The sequence below is a fragment of the Mercenaria mercenaria genome, chromosome 11, assembly GCF_021730395.1.
Source record: "Mercenaria mercenaria strain notata chromosome 11, MADL_Memer_1, whole genome shotgun sequence".
Taxonomy (NCBI): Eukaryota; Metazoa; Mollusca; class Bivalvia; order Venerida; family Veneridae; genus Mercenaria; species Mercenaria mercenaria.
In genome coordinates this window covers 47,504,458-47,520,634 of record NC_069371.1, presented here as the reverse complement: position 1 = coordinate 47,520,634, position 16,177 = coordinate 47,504,458, and the positions used below count along the sequence as shown (strand labels likewise).

At 32.2% G+C, this 16,177-nt stretch overlaps 1 protein-coding gene across 4 annotated transcripts in view; it reads left to right on the top strand.

Annotated features, from left to right (window-relative positions):
* The window catches only part of LOC123532362 (calcitonin gene-related peptide type 1 receptor-like), a 199,788-nt gene that overhangs the window by 117,292 nt on the left and 66,319 nt on the right, over positions 1-16,177 (top strand). The window contains exon 1 of one of the 4 annotated variants that reach the window (XM_045313782.2): positions 222-1,476. The exons of the other annotated variants lie outside the window; for them this stretch is intronic. Coding sequence (XP_045169717.2) covers positions 1,035-1,476 — 442 coding nt within the window. The 5' untranslated portion in view covers positions 222-1,034. Of the gene's footprint in view, positions 1-221; positions 1,477-16,177 lie in introns of those variants that run through there. 4 annotated transcript variants of the gene reach the window in all.

The window sequence follows — 16,177 nt, the reverse complement described above, 5'->3', positions numbered from 1 at the left end:
GCAGTCGTTGTAATATACATTTAAGCAGTCATACCCTTTAAACTTCACTATAAACAGATCAAGTGATGAATTGATATATATATATATATGAAAAAATGTATCGGTTTTTACACTGCTGGAAGCAACTACAGCAATATATTCTTATTGGAATAGTATTTACTCCGGTCTGTATCGACATTAAAACCGATGCTGGTTACGCACACTGTGCGCACTGAAAAGAGGGGGAAGACATTAATGGGTTAATTGTTCTCATACAACGCGAAGATAAAGGGTAATTTGTTAACAGACAAAAAGCGACTGGAATTTTACATTTGTGCACAATCATAAAATGGCTATCAACGTCATGTTTCTCTGTTTATGGAGCATTTCACAACGACATACCTAAAAGAATATTAACTGAAATAACATTATTTTACTTTAAGGATCGCATATCTTAGATGAATAATAATCTAAATATTTACAAACAATGCTGGAATGGTGCGTTTTATTTTATACCATATCTTATGACTTGGTAAATATAGCAATGTAAAAACTAAACTTTGTCACAGATAATTATAAAGGAAATCTTACAACTGATATTTGTACCATAGTTTACGAAAACATAAACAATCAGAGGCGTTTACAATTGCAACTTAAATCAGATGCAAATAAAGAAATTGTTCGTGTTTTATCTACACTGGGATTGAATTTGTTCAGTTGTGCTGCTGTAAATTTAAATAAATAATGAATAGCTTATCGGCAAATTGTTAACATTTTAAGGGTAAAAAGCTAAGACGCATGGTTAATTTTATTGACCTTTAATCCAGATATTATTAAATGCATAACACTTTTTATATAAAACACTGAACGTTGATAGTCTTGATAAGCTAAACGCGGTATCAAAGGATATTCAAATATCTGTTATCAGTTAAGACAAACGTATGTTTTAGACATTATACAGGCAAAAACAAATAAAAATAAACATTGGATCACTTTTATCATGGACTGATTTTGGTGATAGTAGTTTCGTTGTCGGAACATTAAATGTTTTGAAAATGCAGGCTGTATGTAGGGATCGCTTTGCTGAGCTGCCTGTAACTATCTTTCGGTTGTTTTCATGTTCTATGTGTTATAAATACTTGTTCTATTCTGGTAGTGAGCTACAGCCCGATTCTCAACAGCCTTGGACTCTCATTCCGACAAATGACAATGGCAGTTATTCACAAAACTTTTCTGTAATTGCTGATGTCAACAATGTGACGTCAAGGGATATTATTTGTAACACTCTGATAGGAAGTGATTGTAAGAGATGGATAGATTGTTGTTATGCTGCTATTTCCTGTTGTCAGAAACAGCTGACAACGCCCAAAAGAAACGTATCAGCGGGTGCATTTTGTCCACGGACATGGGACGGATACGGATGTATCGGAGATACAGATCCTGGTACTAGAACGTATTTCTCGTGTCCAAGTTACGTGGAGCATGCCGTTACATCAGGTACGAGTTTTCAGCATGCTAATACATTTATCAAAATAATGGAAGGAATGTTTTCAAGATTATTTTCACTCCAATGACATGTTATTGAAATGTCAACGCATTTAAAAAATGAATATTGATGTAATAAACTGTTCTGTACGTTAAACTTAAATTTGATTATATTCAAAGACACAATGTAAAAGCAGAACAATATAAATATTTTGGAAGCAACGATCAGACATACATGTTTTCGGAAATTGCAGTACTGATATTTGCAGGATAATGAAATTGTCTGACTTTAAGTAAAAACTGTATCACAAGCAGCATATTTTTACTATTTATTATAACTATAATGTCATTATTCTTAGTTCACTTCTAGTACTTTTTGTTTCTATAAAAGAGGAACAAGAAGTTAAACATAATAAAAATAAATAAGAATAATCCATGAACTCTAGTTTGTCATTGGAATAAAAATTATTATATAGTCCTGTATATAAGAAATGATTTTTCGGGTTTATGCGAAATGTTAGGTAGAATATAATCGGAAAATCCTGTAAATGCGCTATTGATTCATGGTTTTGCATTTAATGTTTAAATCATTTCGTATATTGACATTATATTTTCGTTCCATTGATCAACACGTTTGTTTAATGCATTGCACATATCTTGTTGTCATTAGCATTAGAATCTGCATTTGAATCATTCTGTTGACAAGACTGAATACCTGGCTATACCCATCGTCAAAAAGGCGATATCATTATGCCACGTTATCCTAAGGCCGACTCCTTTTACAATCCATACAAAATAAACGTCATATTTTTCAATGGAAAAAATTGAGTAAATGTAAATATATGTGTTTAACCACATGGCAACACTCATGGTCGTGCATTGTGAAGATATTGTCGTCTTGTAGTTTTCATCTAGAATTTAATGTTTCTACTGTTATGAGAATTCCTTATCAGGCTGAACTTTTTAAACTAGAAAATGTAAAAAATGTAAATGTACAACGTCCTTTCTAAGCTGAAGAAACAGTTTATATCAAGCATGCCTTTTATAATTGAGCCGCGCCATGAGAAAACCAACACAGTGCATTTGCGACCAGCATGAATCCAGACCAGCCTGCGCATCCGCACAGTCTAGTCAGGATCCATGCTAATCGCTTTCAAAGCCTATTGCAATTATAGAACCCGTTTGCTCATGGTGCGTCTCATGTAATCTTTAGAAGGAAGTAATTAATGATTAGCATAACAAGTTTTAGTCCAGACACATTACATGCATAATTAAAGAGATTCTTTACAATGCACGAAAAGTGTTCTTTCATGTTTTGTAAATATTTTTATGTTTCAGGGATAGAATAGTTACACCTCTTCCAAGAAACAAAACTCCCCTATACTCGATACCCCTCTAAACTGGAGGAAAAGCTTTGTCCCACGGCAATGTAGTTAATACGGTTTCTGTTGTTTTTGCTTTTTGCATTGATAAATAGAAATGTATTAACAACCATGTCACAGTATTGGTGACTTAACCATTGTAGTATCATATTAGAACCTTGACAAAATACGTATTAAACAGGACAATATAATAAAAGCGCTTTACTTGATATTTAACGCATCTTTGATGCAACATGAAAAAATGTCGATGTTTGATCCGTTACTTTCTTTTTTCCTGCTTAGCCTTGATGTTTAAATTATATCTATAACTTTCATACTACGTTTCGTTTTTATTAGTTATACATTTCAGTTTTAAAGAGAAATATAAAGTCGATTAAAGCTTTAAGATTGTAACGGAAAGTGTCACTTACGCGTAATGGCCAGATAGTAAATAAAATCTGTTGTTCACCTTTGACAGGAACTCAAATATTTTAAAACTTAACAATTCAATATCACTATGTCAAATTAAAAAGCAGCACATTAAAACTAATAGCAAATATAGTAACTAAATTCGAAACATGGTTTAATTTTCAATTCTTTATTCTTAGACCGACAATGACGATGGATTTTATATGGATTTTATATTGACTAATTATAACTCTAAATTTTAATGATAATACATGCATACAAATCTTTGGCGACTGATTGACTTAACTAGCATTTTATGATTAAACGCTTAAAAGAAATTACAGCAGAAATATTCAGGTGCTTAGAAGTATCAAGCCAAACAAACTTAAAGTGTAAAGTTTGATTTAACTAAATATAAGGTGGGATGAGAAACCTACTTTTTACATAAAAAGAGAAAGAAGAGGCCATATTATTCATAAGCATTAAAATATGGCTCATATGTATTGAATATCATTAGTTGGATACTTAAATTTTGGATGTAGTTTAACACATTATAATGCAAACGTCTTTTTAGAGATATATATTATTTATGATATATTTGTGATTAAAGTATGACGTAATATATCTGTAATTGTTCACTTTAGATGTACACGTGCTTTATATTTAGTTTAGTGTTTTACATCATTCAGAATCAAGCCTTTGTTATAATTTGAAGGTTTGTTATATTGGATTTGTTCTTGATTTGTTTATGATTACCCATAATTGGTTGATAGAATATATTCATATTCTACTCTGTTCTATTGATGTATTGGATAAGTTGACAAATTACAGCAGGAAATAATTGACAGGAGTATTAATCGAAAACGAACACAGAAATAGTCTGTAGACTGGCACGAAAAGAAAGGAAATTTAATTATAACATCTATTTGATAACAAGATAAAAATGTGTAGTATGCATTGTATTTTCCCATTAAAATAGACAATGCATTTACATCTATTTGATCACAAGATAAAAGAAAAATGTAGTACGCATGATATCTTCTCAAAAAATTGAAAATGCATTTACATCTATTTGATCACAAGATAAAACATTTTGCAGTATGCGTGATATTTTCACAAAACATGGACAATGCATTTACATCTTTTTGATCACAAGATAAAAATGTAGTATGCAAGGTATATTCCCATAAAGTAGACAATGCATTTGCATCTACATGTATTTAATCACAAGTTAAGCATTTTGTAGTATGCATGGTTATTTCGTATAACATTGACAATGCATTTACATCTATTTCATCACAAGACAAAACAGTATGTAGTATGCATTATATTTTCCCATAAAATAAACAATGCATTTACATCTATCTGATTGCTGGATAAAACAATATGTAGTATGCATCATATTTTCCCATAAAATAAACAATGCATTTACATCTATTTGATCACAGGATAACCATTTTTTAAATATGCATTATATTTTCGCATAGCATAAACAATGCATTTTGGATCTATTTGATCACAGGATAAACATTTTCAGTACGCATGATGGTTCGTATAACAAAGACAATTTGATCACAAGATAAAACAATATGTAGTATGCATGATATTTTCTCATAAAATAGACAATGCATTTGGATCTATTTGATCACAATATTAGCATTTTTAGTATGCATGATGGTTCATATAACAAAGACAATTTGATCACAAGATAAAACAATATGTAGTATGCATGCTATTTTCCAATAAAGTAGACAATGCATTTACATTTATTTGTTCACAAGATAAAACATTTTATAGTATACAAGTGGACAATGCATTTACATCGATTTGATAACAAGATAAATCATTTTGTAGTATGCAGTTATATAGTAGTTTGGCATATCATTGAAAATTCCTTTACATCTATTCGATCACAAGATAAGATATTTTGTAGTATAAGTGACGTTTTCGTATAACATAGACAATGCATTAAAAAAGAAACTCCTACTATTATTTAAAACACGGTTATGATGTAATCCTTTGTTAGTTTTGTCCATTATATAGGTTATTGTACCGACACCGTTCTAAACAGACGATTATTTTACCATACCTGTCCATTATTAACCTGTAACTGTCCATTCTTAAAATAATGGATACTTTAAGAATGGACAGGCATAGGTTAATAATGGAGAGGTATAGTAACAACCTTGTACGTTGAGAGGTGTGAGTTCATTAACCTAAGAAATCCGAAAGTTTCGAAATATAAACTGCAACGTTTTACAGACCTTGTAACTGCAATAAAAAAAAAACCTGAAGAGGAACGTATGACTTTAATCAAACCGAGCCTGCAACATTTTCGTTTTTGTCGTGTTGAGCGACCTGTGAAGTTTCTACTTTTATCTATTTTAACCCAAATCGCCCCACAAATTATCAGTCAAATGAAAATTAAACAATGTGCCAAAAGTAATTACAGAATGTTAGTTTAAATCTTCAACCGTTAGAAAGTAAAAAAGTCCTCTTTGTGTACTCCTAAATCGCAATAGAAAAGTATCGCAGATATACACCTGGTATGGCATTTTCAGTAAAAAAAGATGAAAATAGGCAACGTAATGTAAAAACAAGTGCCGTCGGAGTACAGCAACGCTCGACTTTTCAACAGCCTTTGTCAATTGAATGAATATTAAAATCGAAAAGAGGGCATAATTTTGTAAAATTGCAAAAATGGTTATTGAACCTGTGCAATGCATATCAGCTCATGACAATGGACAAATGTGCAGGTTTCAATCCATTCCCATTAGTGGATACTGAGATACCAGCTTGCATACAAAAATTAAACCAACAACTGTTTATTCGAAAAACTGGCATACTTTTGTAAAAATGCAAAGTAGAGTTATGGAACATGAGCACTGCATGTCAGATCATCACAATGAACAAGAATGTAACGTTTCAATCCATTTCCATTAGTAGGTACTGAAATACCAGCTTACATATAAAACCTTTATAAAAAATTATACAAAATAGAGTTATGGAACCTGTGCAGTGATAAACCCGTAAGTCAATTTATCACAATGAATACGTGTGTGAAGTTTCAATCCATTCTCACAAGTGGTTACTGAGATACCAGCTTACATACAAAAACTAAAAGTAAAGTCTTTTGAAACCACCCCTCGGGTGAATTTTTGTTTTAGTTATTTTAAGCCGCATAGGCCTTGGTCTATCATAAAGAATACAACAAATTGTTCATAATAAATAGAAGAAACTATTAAGATAGGTTATTCCCTTTTGGACAACACATTTTGTCTTATATCATATGTGCTTTGACTGTTCTTGCTCTATTTTGTAGAAGATATCAAACTTCTTTTTCAAAAGTATTTTGTCATTACTTTTCTTATCATTGTGTGTCTAACATGTTTGTCCAGGTACTCCAGGGGTTGAAAGTGTTACATACCATGTACATTTAAAAAAAATGCAAACATTCAAAATGAAAGTGAAAGTAGAGCTGTCAAATTGACAAAAAAACTGCAGTATTTTAACAAATATAAATGTAACCCAGAGTACCTAGATAAGTATGTAAAACATACAACAAAAACAAATTAAGAGAAAAAATATGTTTGAAAAAGAAGTTTGATATTTTGTACAAAATATAATGCGGACAGTTGAAGTACATGTTTTGTAAGACAAAATACCTATTACAAAACAAGGTGACCTCTATATAAAGTATTTTCTACTTCTTCTGAACAGCTCCGTATATATATGTTAAGAATAGTATGGGTCTGTCGGGTATAATTTCCAAAATAAAAATTTACCCAAGGGGTGGTCTCAAACACTTTACATGAACCTTAACCAAATAGGGACACCGACGCGGACATCGACGATGAAATAAAAAAGTGGAAAACCACAGGTCGCCTAACACGACATAAACAAAAATGTTGCAGGTTCGGTTTGATTGAGCCTGTTCATGGACGGTAGTGGAAGTACAAGCTACCGTCCACGCCCTCTAGCCCCGGGTTTAGCAGAACACAACATTTACACATGTTATAAGTACCAGAATGTAATTTAGAGTGCAAATCCATGAAAAGCGGCGTATAGTCCCCAGATAAAATAATGGCTGTGCCCCAAACGAGAAAACAGTGGGCAGAATTAAACAAATTGCGGCGTATAGTCCCCAGATAAAATAATGGCTGTGCCCCAAACGAGAAAACAGTGGGCAGAATTAAACAAACTGGAGTCCAATAGCTACGCATATTCTTTGAATAATCGAGCTAAAACACATAATTTTTCTTTCTTTTTCAAATGCTGCCGACCTATCTTTCTCATGCAGTGTTCGTGTAAAATTGGTTAAATTTGTGCCATAACTGACATTTGTTGCAGTCATACCAAGAAATGTGCAATTTCACCTTTCTACTACAAAGACAAAAAAACAACGTCAATTTTCCTAAAGTTTCACTGCACGTTTCGGTATTACCAGAAAATTTGGCCGTAATGATCTTAATTGAACTTGAATACAATTGTCTTGCAATAACGATGCTATTTTTATTGTAATAACGAAATATTTTCTCGTAAAAACAAGATATGAGTCATAACGAGTAAAGTTCTCATGTGATACGGGTAAATTTATTCTAATAAAATTGAAAGAATATCTCGTAATTACAAGATAAGAACGATTGTTTTCTAATAACGATATAAAATACATATACATACATTTTAGAATGTCTTCACCTGGACCCGTCATTTATTAAATTACTTGATTTATATAAAACTGCAAACTCAGCACAAACAAAGCATGGGCAACTATACATCGTAAGGCCAAGTTTAATTTTACTTTTTGTAAAGGTACTTCAAATCATTCATAAATATGACAAAACGAGATATGTCCGAAACTTCCGAAGAATCAGCACTGAATATCATTAGTGTTTAAAAAAACGTTTAATTGCAATAAATATTTATATGCAATCTAATTTAAACTCCATTTGCCTTGGTATTTTTATTTAGCACAGAGACACATATCAATGAATTGTCTTTGCCTCAAAGTGGACAATATCAGAGACATTATATAATATCACGACAATCTTGATTTTTTTCGTGAGGACGTGTTTTAAGTCAGAGAAAAGCCTCAAACTATCCATTATGTGAAATAATGGACAATCTCGGCGCGTTGCGCCTCGATTTGTCCATTCTTTCACATAATGGACAGTTTTGGGCTTTTCTCCTTTACATAGAACTAATAGTGCAAATACGTCTTTCTTAAAGAACGATGAAAAACTGGCAATTGAGTACCATAAGGTCGATGGATCAGGCGTTTTTGACAAGAAACATTCTTACAACTGCCATGTTAAAGATCGAATCTACTTCACATTATTCAAACAAGTTCATAAAAGTTTGTTCAGTCTGTGAAGTTTCCAGATAACATCAAATTTTACATTAAGTTTTGTTTGAATGTTTATAGTTACGAAAGACATTTTTTCAGTATAAATAATGACAAAATCATCAGCTGTCAAAATCAAAGCTATATCACTCTTGTAGTATGTAGGCTTAACATTAGAACACATGTTTTTGGTTTATATAAGATAAACTATGAACATGATCCTCTCGCCTATGAAAGTCCTTTACAGGATGCCAAGATGTTCGATAATACTGTCTGAAAACTAGATCACATTATAAATATCAAAAGAAATTTCCTACATATAAATAGATCAAACCACATAATAATAATGAAAATCTGCAAAGTTAAATCAAGCAAACGTGAATGCCTCCGCTTTTAATGTAAAGAAATTTTCAATATTTCAAATGGAATAATTTTTGACAGTAAGCATTTTTCAAATTAAGCGTATGATTGACCGACATTTAACATATTTTAGTCTATAGCAAATAACAACAATGTGTGGGATTAAATATTAATATCAGATTGAGTGTGTTGGCAGAAATTGTGAGCCCAAGAAATATAATCAAATGTATTTATTTTAAAATACCGAAAAATAAATAGATAATATATCAGTGAAACGTTTATTGAAGAGCCTTAATATCTATTTTTAAACTCTTGTGCTTTTTCTCAGGGTGTAAGATCATACTGTTAATGGCTAACAGTAACCTGTTAATGGCTATAAGCTATTTACCTGTCAATGGCTAACAGTAACCTGTTAATGGCTATAAGCTATTTACCTGTTAATGGCTAACAGTAACCTGTTAATGGCTAACAGTAACAACCTAATATCAATTCAAATGGACAATATAAAGACTTTTTAACTATAAGTAAGTTATATAGGGAAATGTAAGTTAAGTATAATAATAGAGTTTATAAACATTCGACCAATGTAAACGTGACTGTATTATAATTAAATGATAATACGCCATTTAGGAATTTCGGTATCGTAACAGGCATCCAATGTTAATAGATATTGAGTACACTAAGAAATGTCTTGCGGCGAACGTAACAAAGAATGCTTATGTCGAAGGTAAATGCTGGAAAATTCATTAAAACTTTATCGTCAGTAAGTTTTCATTGCTGATTGTTCTCAGTGATTAAGTTTGTTAATATCTTGACCACTTATACTAGCATTGCTGGTTCGATTATTGTTCATTATGTATATAGAAATAAGGAGAATGCAGGAGCAAGTTTAGCGGACGCGATCTACAGTTTCGTCATTATTGAAAAACAAGAGTACTAAATTAAAAGCAATAAAATGTACTGAAAACAACATTTATGTATCAATCATTTGTCAAAGATATGTACAAGTAATTAAAAGAGAAATATTATTGTTCTTGAACACATCAGTAATACATATAGATTTTGATCTATAACTGATATCTTACTTATCACTTGAGTTTTATGTATACATGCCCCTTCATTTCATAAAATGAGCCGCGCAGTGAGAAAACCAACATAATGCGTTTTCGACCAGCATGGATCCAGATCAGCCTGCGCATCCGCGCAGTCTGGTCAGGATCCATGCAGTTCGCTAACGATTTCTTTAATTGCAATAGGCTTTGAAAGCGAACAGCGGGTGCTCAGGCTGGTCTGGATCCATGCTGGTCGCAAAGCCACTATGTTAATTTTCTCATGGCGCGGCTCAAATGATTATATAGATACGTCGGAACCCATTGTTTCGAAACGAGTGATAGACGTTATTGGCGGCTATATCTCCGTTGCGCACGCAAGGGCGATACTTCAGTAAAGACAGGGCGACATGCAATGTAGCACAATGCATTATCTTAAATGTATGATCGATAGTTACTGCAATAAAAAGCTTGATTATTTGACTTTTAGTATGTACGTTGATGAATTGTTCATGAACAAATGTAACGTCTGTGTTAGGAAATAACCCATTTCCAAAGCTTGGTGTTGTTGTATATAATGAAGAGCACAGACTGCGCTGTAGTATTCAAGATAAGTGAACCTTAAAAGATATTTTGTTCTTTGCCTACTTACTCAGATAAAATAATGAAAATAATAAAAATAAAGAAGTGTACAAAAAGTCAAAGTTTTGCTGGACCTAAACAAAACAACATTACCAAGAAATTATAAAACGGCCATAATTCTGACAAAGTACTTACCTCATGATGATAAACAAATTGCTGTTGTCTTTGTCATAATAAAGAAAAGTTCAACTTAAAAATGGCTGATTTGGCACCACTGTCCCGTCATTTATATCGGTGTGATACCCCTATTTTAGTTTTTTTTTCTCTTGTGAAGTTTACCAGCTAGTCAGCGGAAGATCAATGCCTCTTTTCATGTTTGAAATAATTCCCATTGGAGCACTTGAGAATTTCTCTTCCACTTATGCTACAGACTAATAACATGATCTAAATTGTGACCTTGCAATTTCGAAACAAATTAATGTGAATTATTTAAATCCAGCCTATTAAAGTTTAGTGAAAGATAAATTAAGATCATAGATGTAGAGGGAACTTTTCAATTTGTCATCGCATTTGCGTGTTTGTTCCAATGGATTCTTCCTCCGAAACGCCTTTGTCAATGCCAGCCGTGTTAAATCAAAAGAAATCTTATCAAGTATTGTGTTCAGTGATGTGGTCTACTGAAATATCATCGTAATGTTCTGTTTGCTGGCAAACTGTTAAGACAAGATTCTCCAATTTAATCTGTTTTATCATTAATTGAATAGAAATCATTGGAAATATATCAAATTTATCACATGTTTAGGCATACACTTTATTGTTCGAACTGCAAATAGCGGCTGAAAAGAAAACTAAAAGATTAATTGATGTAATAAAACATTGTGCTTATACCCAGTCGTGAAAGAAACATGGCTCTTGAATACGATAACTTAGATATTGAATTGGACGTGGTGTGCACCTTATGTTTGTAACGCTAGAAAAAAGGCGATGACATTAGTCAAAACATTGATAAATTGGTAGATAGGATTAATTATTAACTAAATTTTCATCCTCAAATAGACGTCAAAAGTGTTGACACGTTAATAGTTTTCTAACATCTTCTGATTCTACTTGAGAAGTGGCGCTGTTTATATATTTCTCATAACATGCCCAGTATGTTTCTAGAGAAATGAAAAGAAAGAGTTTTGCAGTATAATTGATACTGGGAGTGTGGGGATGATAAATGTGATGCTAAGAGACAATATCAAGAAATTCAACAAACTAAAAGTAAGGACAATACATTTAACCTCCCTGGAGGCAATGTTTTTTTTTAATGAAAAAACATTGCTTTATATTATTTTCTGATTTTCGATATAGCCATATACGGAAAAATCAGCCCAGCAACCTGGCAGCCATTTTTAAAAGCAGCAGAATGATTTGAAAGAATTTGGTGGAGCGTAATCCAAGGTCTTTTTCTGAGAAATAATATTAGAATCGGCCTACCGGTCTCTGAGGAGATTTTTATTTCTTTAATTATTGTTTTCCCTTTGATTGCCGATGCAACCGGAATTCTGCATAGATTTAAAGGAATCTGATAGAAGACCAACCATTTCTATAAAGTTTTATTGAAATATGCCAGGTGAGCTAAAATCAAGTGCAGTGAAACACGGATTACAAAACAATTTTCTCAGCAAACGTTGGAAAACTTAGCTTTTCCAATTGATTTAACACATAAGATATTAATGATAAAAGTAATGAAAACAGCCTTCTGCAGAGAAAATTTAATGTATTGGATATTTATCAATAAAAAATATCAAGAAAAGCCTCAGAAGAATTACAGTGATTTCCGAAATAATCTAAATTCATTACTAATATCCAAAGTATTCTAAACAAATTACAGAGAAAAGTAGCACTGGTGTCTTGCGTTGCTCTTTACCAAAGTAGAAACACATTTGAGATGGATTAGTCTGTAAATTTAAAGTGTCTATTGTAATTATAACATTCAAAAATCAAATTTACCTTCCTGAGATGAAATATTTTTTTCATCTAGATCTTTTCATTGTTTTAAGTTAATGAGAAACTGGATAATTTGACAAATTGCACGTCTACATAACGATACCATAGGTTTATGTTTTCACTTTTTAAATTGAAGATAAATTGAAATCCTGCCTCGTGGACATTATATAAAAAAAAAACATATAAGGTAACTTACAGGAATGGCCTACAGTAAAATTTAATAGACTATCATTATTTACAAGACGTCAATAATTCGGATTTTAGGAGAATCTGGAGACTTGTTTTAAATATGATTTCTTTTCGTTGTAGAGCTCTGCATTATACCAAGCACACGTTTCACGGTGAAAACAATAAATTCTTCGTGAAGGAATGAAAATAAGAACCTTCTCGAAGAAATTTATATCAATACACCACGCAAAAATATGTTCTAACCCAATTCGCGTTATTCTTTGATCATATAGTACTTCACTAAAGGTTGCCGATGCCGTAGATCAGTACAGACCAATACTTTATTTGTTGATAAATTGAAAGATGATAGATACACTATTATATACATGTGACACAATCGTATTGGAATGCAAAGACATTCATCAAACGTTTGCAGTCGACACTTTTCCATAAACTGGTTCCCAAAATACAGTGGTAAACTAAATACCACATCATAACTGTCAAGAGGTTGACGGAGATCGAACAGTAATCATATCTTCTAAAAAGTAATGTTTGCTTGCTTCCGTCAGTCTTTCGTGACAGATTGTCATTGATTTAGAGTCAAAGGCAACATTTTTATTGACCTCCTCCATTCCTCACTTCAGAGAAAAAGACTTATGTAAGAGGGTTTTCAACTTACATTTGACAATATGTTCGATTACATACATGTATATTTCGTTGTAACAAACGTTAAGTATGAGATCCGGGAAAGTAATAGATCATTATGCAACGCGTAAAACAAGATGCCAAAGTTCAATTAATTGTTTGTTGGTCCTGTGTATGCTATCTGTTCTGGGAACAAGTTTTAGGGTCTTCATAGAGCATTACTATCACCGTCCCTGGGTATACTTTGGGCACCATTCCTCGTGAGCTATGAGTCAGATGTTTGTGAAGATTGCTGGATGTGCTGTCTTGATGGAGCGTAATATTTTAAGCAAAAGCTAAAATTTCTGCATATTTTGCTCGAAAAGGATTCAAACCTTTCCTTCATTGAATCTCGAGTTCGATTTATTACTCTGTCGATAGTTTTATGGAGCCTAGATATTTGTTAATCCATTTAGCCTTTTTTATACTTTCTTAGTGTTGTTATATTTTCCGGTTCTTTTGGATTTATTTACATGTAGTTTCATTATATTAACAGAATTCCGCTTAAGCGGGCTCTAGGGGGCATGTGGAGTGTTGCACATTTCATTACTTCATATTACCTCATATGAACAGACTCCGGCAAACCCAGTTTGCTATTCTTTTGCTTGGTTGTATTCTGTTCTTCCAAAAGATGTTCATATAGACTTTATTCCATACGAATTGATAGTCTTTAAAATCCCAAGCACTATTTCCGTTTATATATTGAACACCTTTGGTACAATAATTTATTCTTTGCAAGACAGTCGGCTGGCTACATGCTACTGTTACATCGTGATCGAAACTCCTTAACTGATTCTGATAGAATTGTTAGATGATATCATTTAGTTTTTGACTGCAGACTGACAAGTTCATTGCACATTAACTGATGTATGTTATGAAATATTCATGTTTAAATTTCCGCGTTAATACATCAATACTTAAAGACACCTAGAGTCTATGAGTCTATGAAGATATCCATATTAGCACATTTTATGCATTAAAATAGTTTAAAATATAGGAAAATAATTTGTGTTGCTTTGTGTTTGAAAATAATAGAAAATATTGTAATTAAGTTGACCCAGACAAAGCTAATTCTACAATAATTTGCAAATAAATGTTATTTGTTCCCGGATGGGTGTCATGAAACGTACATACTATGCACTACGAGGTCAAACTGACTAAATAACGTTCTTGACGTCACATCCATAAACGTAAGCGGCTAAGTGTTATAAAGCACTGCAAGTCTAGGAATATGTAAAGAAAACACCTCAGCTGAATGATACATTTTTTTCATAAGGTTCCTGAATGGAAGTATGTTGGAAAATCTAAAGTTTGGTGACACTTTTGCGAATAGATTTTTTTCATCATCTCTGGTTATTTTCTATATGCTAATTAAGGGCAAGTAGATACCGCTGTGATTTGAAAATATTTGGCAAATATTATTTGGCATGTTTGTTCATTTAAACTCTGTTTGATATCCATGAATAATCACAGACATTATTCATATATTTATCGCAAGTCGTTTGACAAGGTAACGAATTGAAGTCACTGTTTGGGTTTGGGCTGGATTTTTTCAACCCTACCAGATTTGGCAAACAAATTGTATAAATAACACTGAAAATAAAGTGAGTGAAAATAAGTGTTAGATATATTTGAAAATGCCAAAGAACAATGTACATTTTCTCAATTATTTCAAAATAATTGTATAATTATATTCCCTACTGCACGACATGTTTGGTAATTTATTAGGATACCTTATTTTGTACCCATGGACGGTTTCACGTTGTAAACATTTTACGGAGTTTCTCTTAGAACGTAGGAACGTGTCACTTCAAAGTAAAACAATATAGGTTAACATTCAATTGGTGTCGACATTTGCCTTCTTCACAAAGTGTATACTATGAAAGCTTATTATAACGAAATAGGATATATAATGATATGAATCTAAAATGATCTTATTATCAAATTTATTATATGAAGGTTCTTAATAAAACGTTATGTTTAAGTAGTTAAACAGAACAATATTAGATGTGTAATAAAAGCCCTTGTCAAGTCGAACAATAAAACATTTATAAAACAGTATCGGTTCAAACGAATCATTTAATATCAATCATGGGATAGGTATTTCACGGAAACAAAACGCCTGATTTTAATTAAAACCATTATTCAATTCGTGCTATAATCAAACTTTATGTCATTCAGTGGGTGAGGTAATCTTTTAGTAGAACATTTTTGATAAAATGTGTAGGATGTTTTATTTTTTTGACCGTAAATATTACTCTTTGAAAAGAGCTTTTATGAAAGAGACAAAAGTTTTTGCTATGTAATCACCCTTTCCTTTTCAGTACATGCGATTATATAGCACTGGTTTCAACTTCAAGCAAGATATTATTTTGAGATATTAAAGAGGAATAAGCAATATAAACAAAAAAGCCTTTTAGTTACAAATTTTTCCATTAGGAATAGTTATATGATGACTGATAAATTGGCCTTACTCTAATACCAATTACAAATATCATTATCTTATATTGTTAAGAGAACACTTAACTTTATCGACATACACAAAATGATTACTATTGTGCTCTGTTTTACGTCTTTTTTAAATAACTAACATTAAGGATATATGAGCCGCGCCATGAGGAAACCAACATAGTGGCTTTGCGACCAGCATGGATCCAGACCAGCCTGCGCATCCGCGCAGTCTGGTCAGGATCCATGCTGTTCGATTTCAAAGCCTTTTGGAATTAAAGAAACTGATAGCGAACAGCATGGATCCTGACCACACT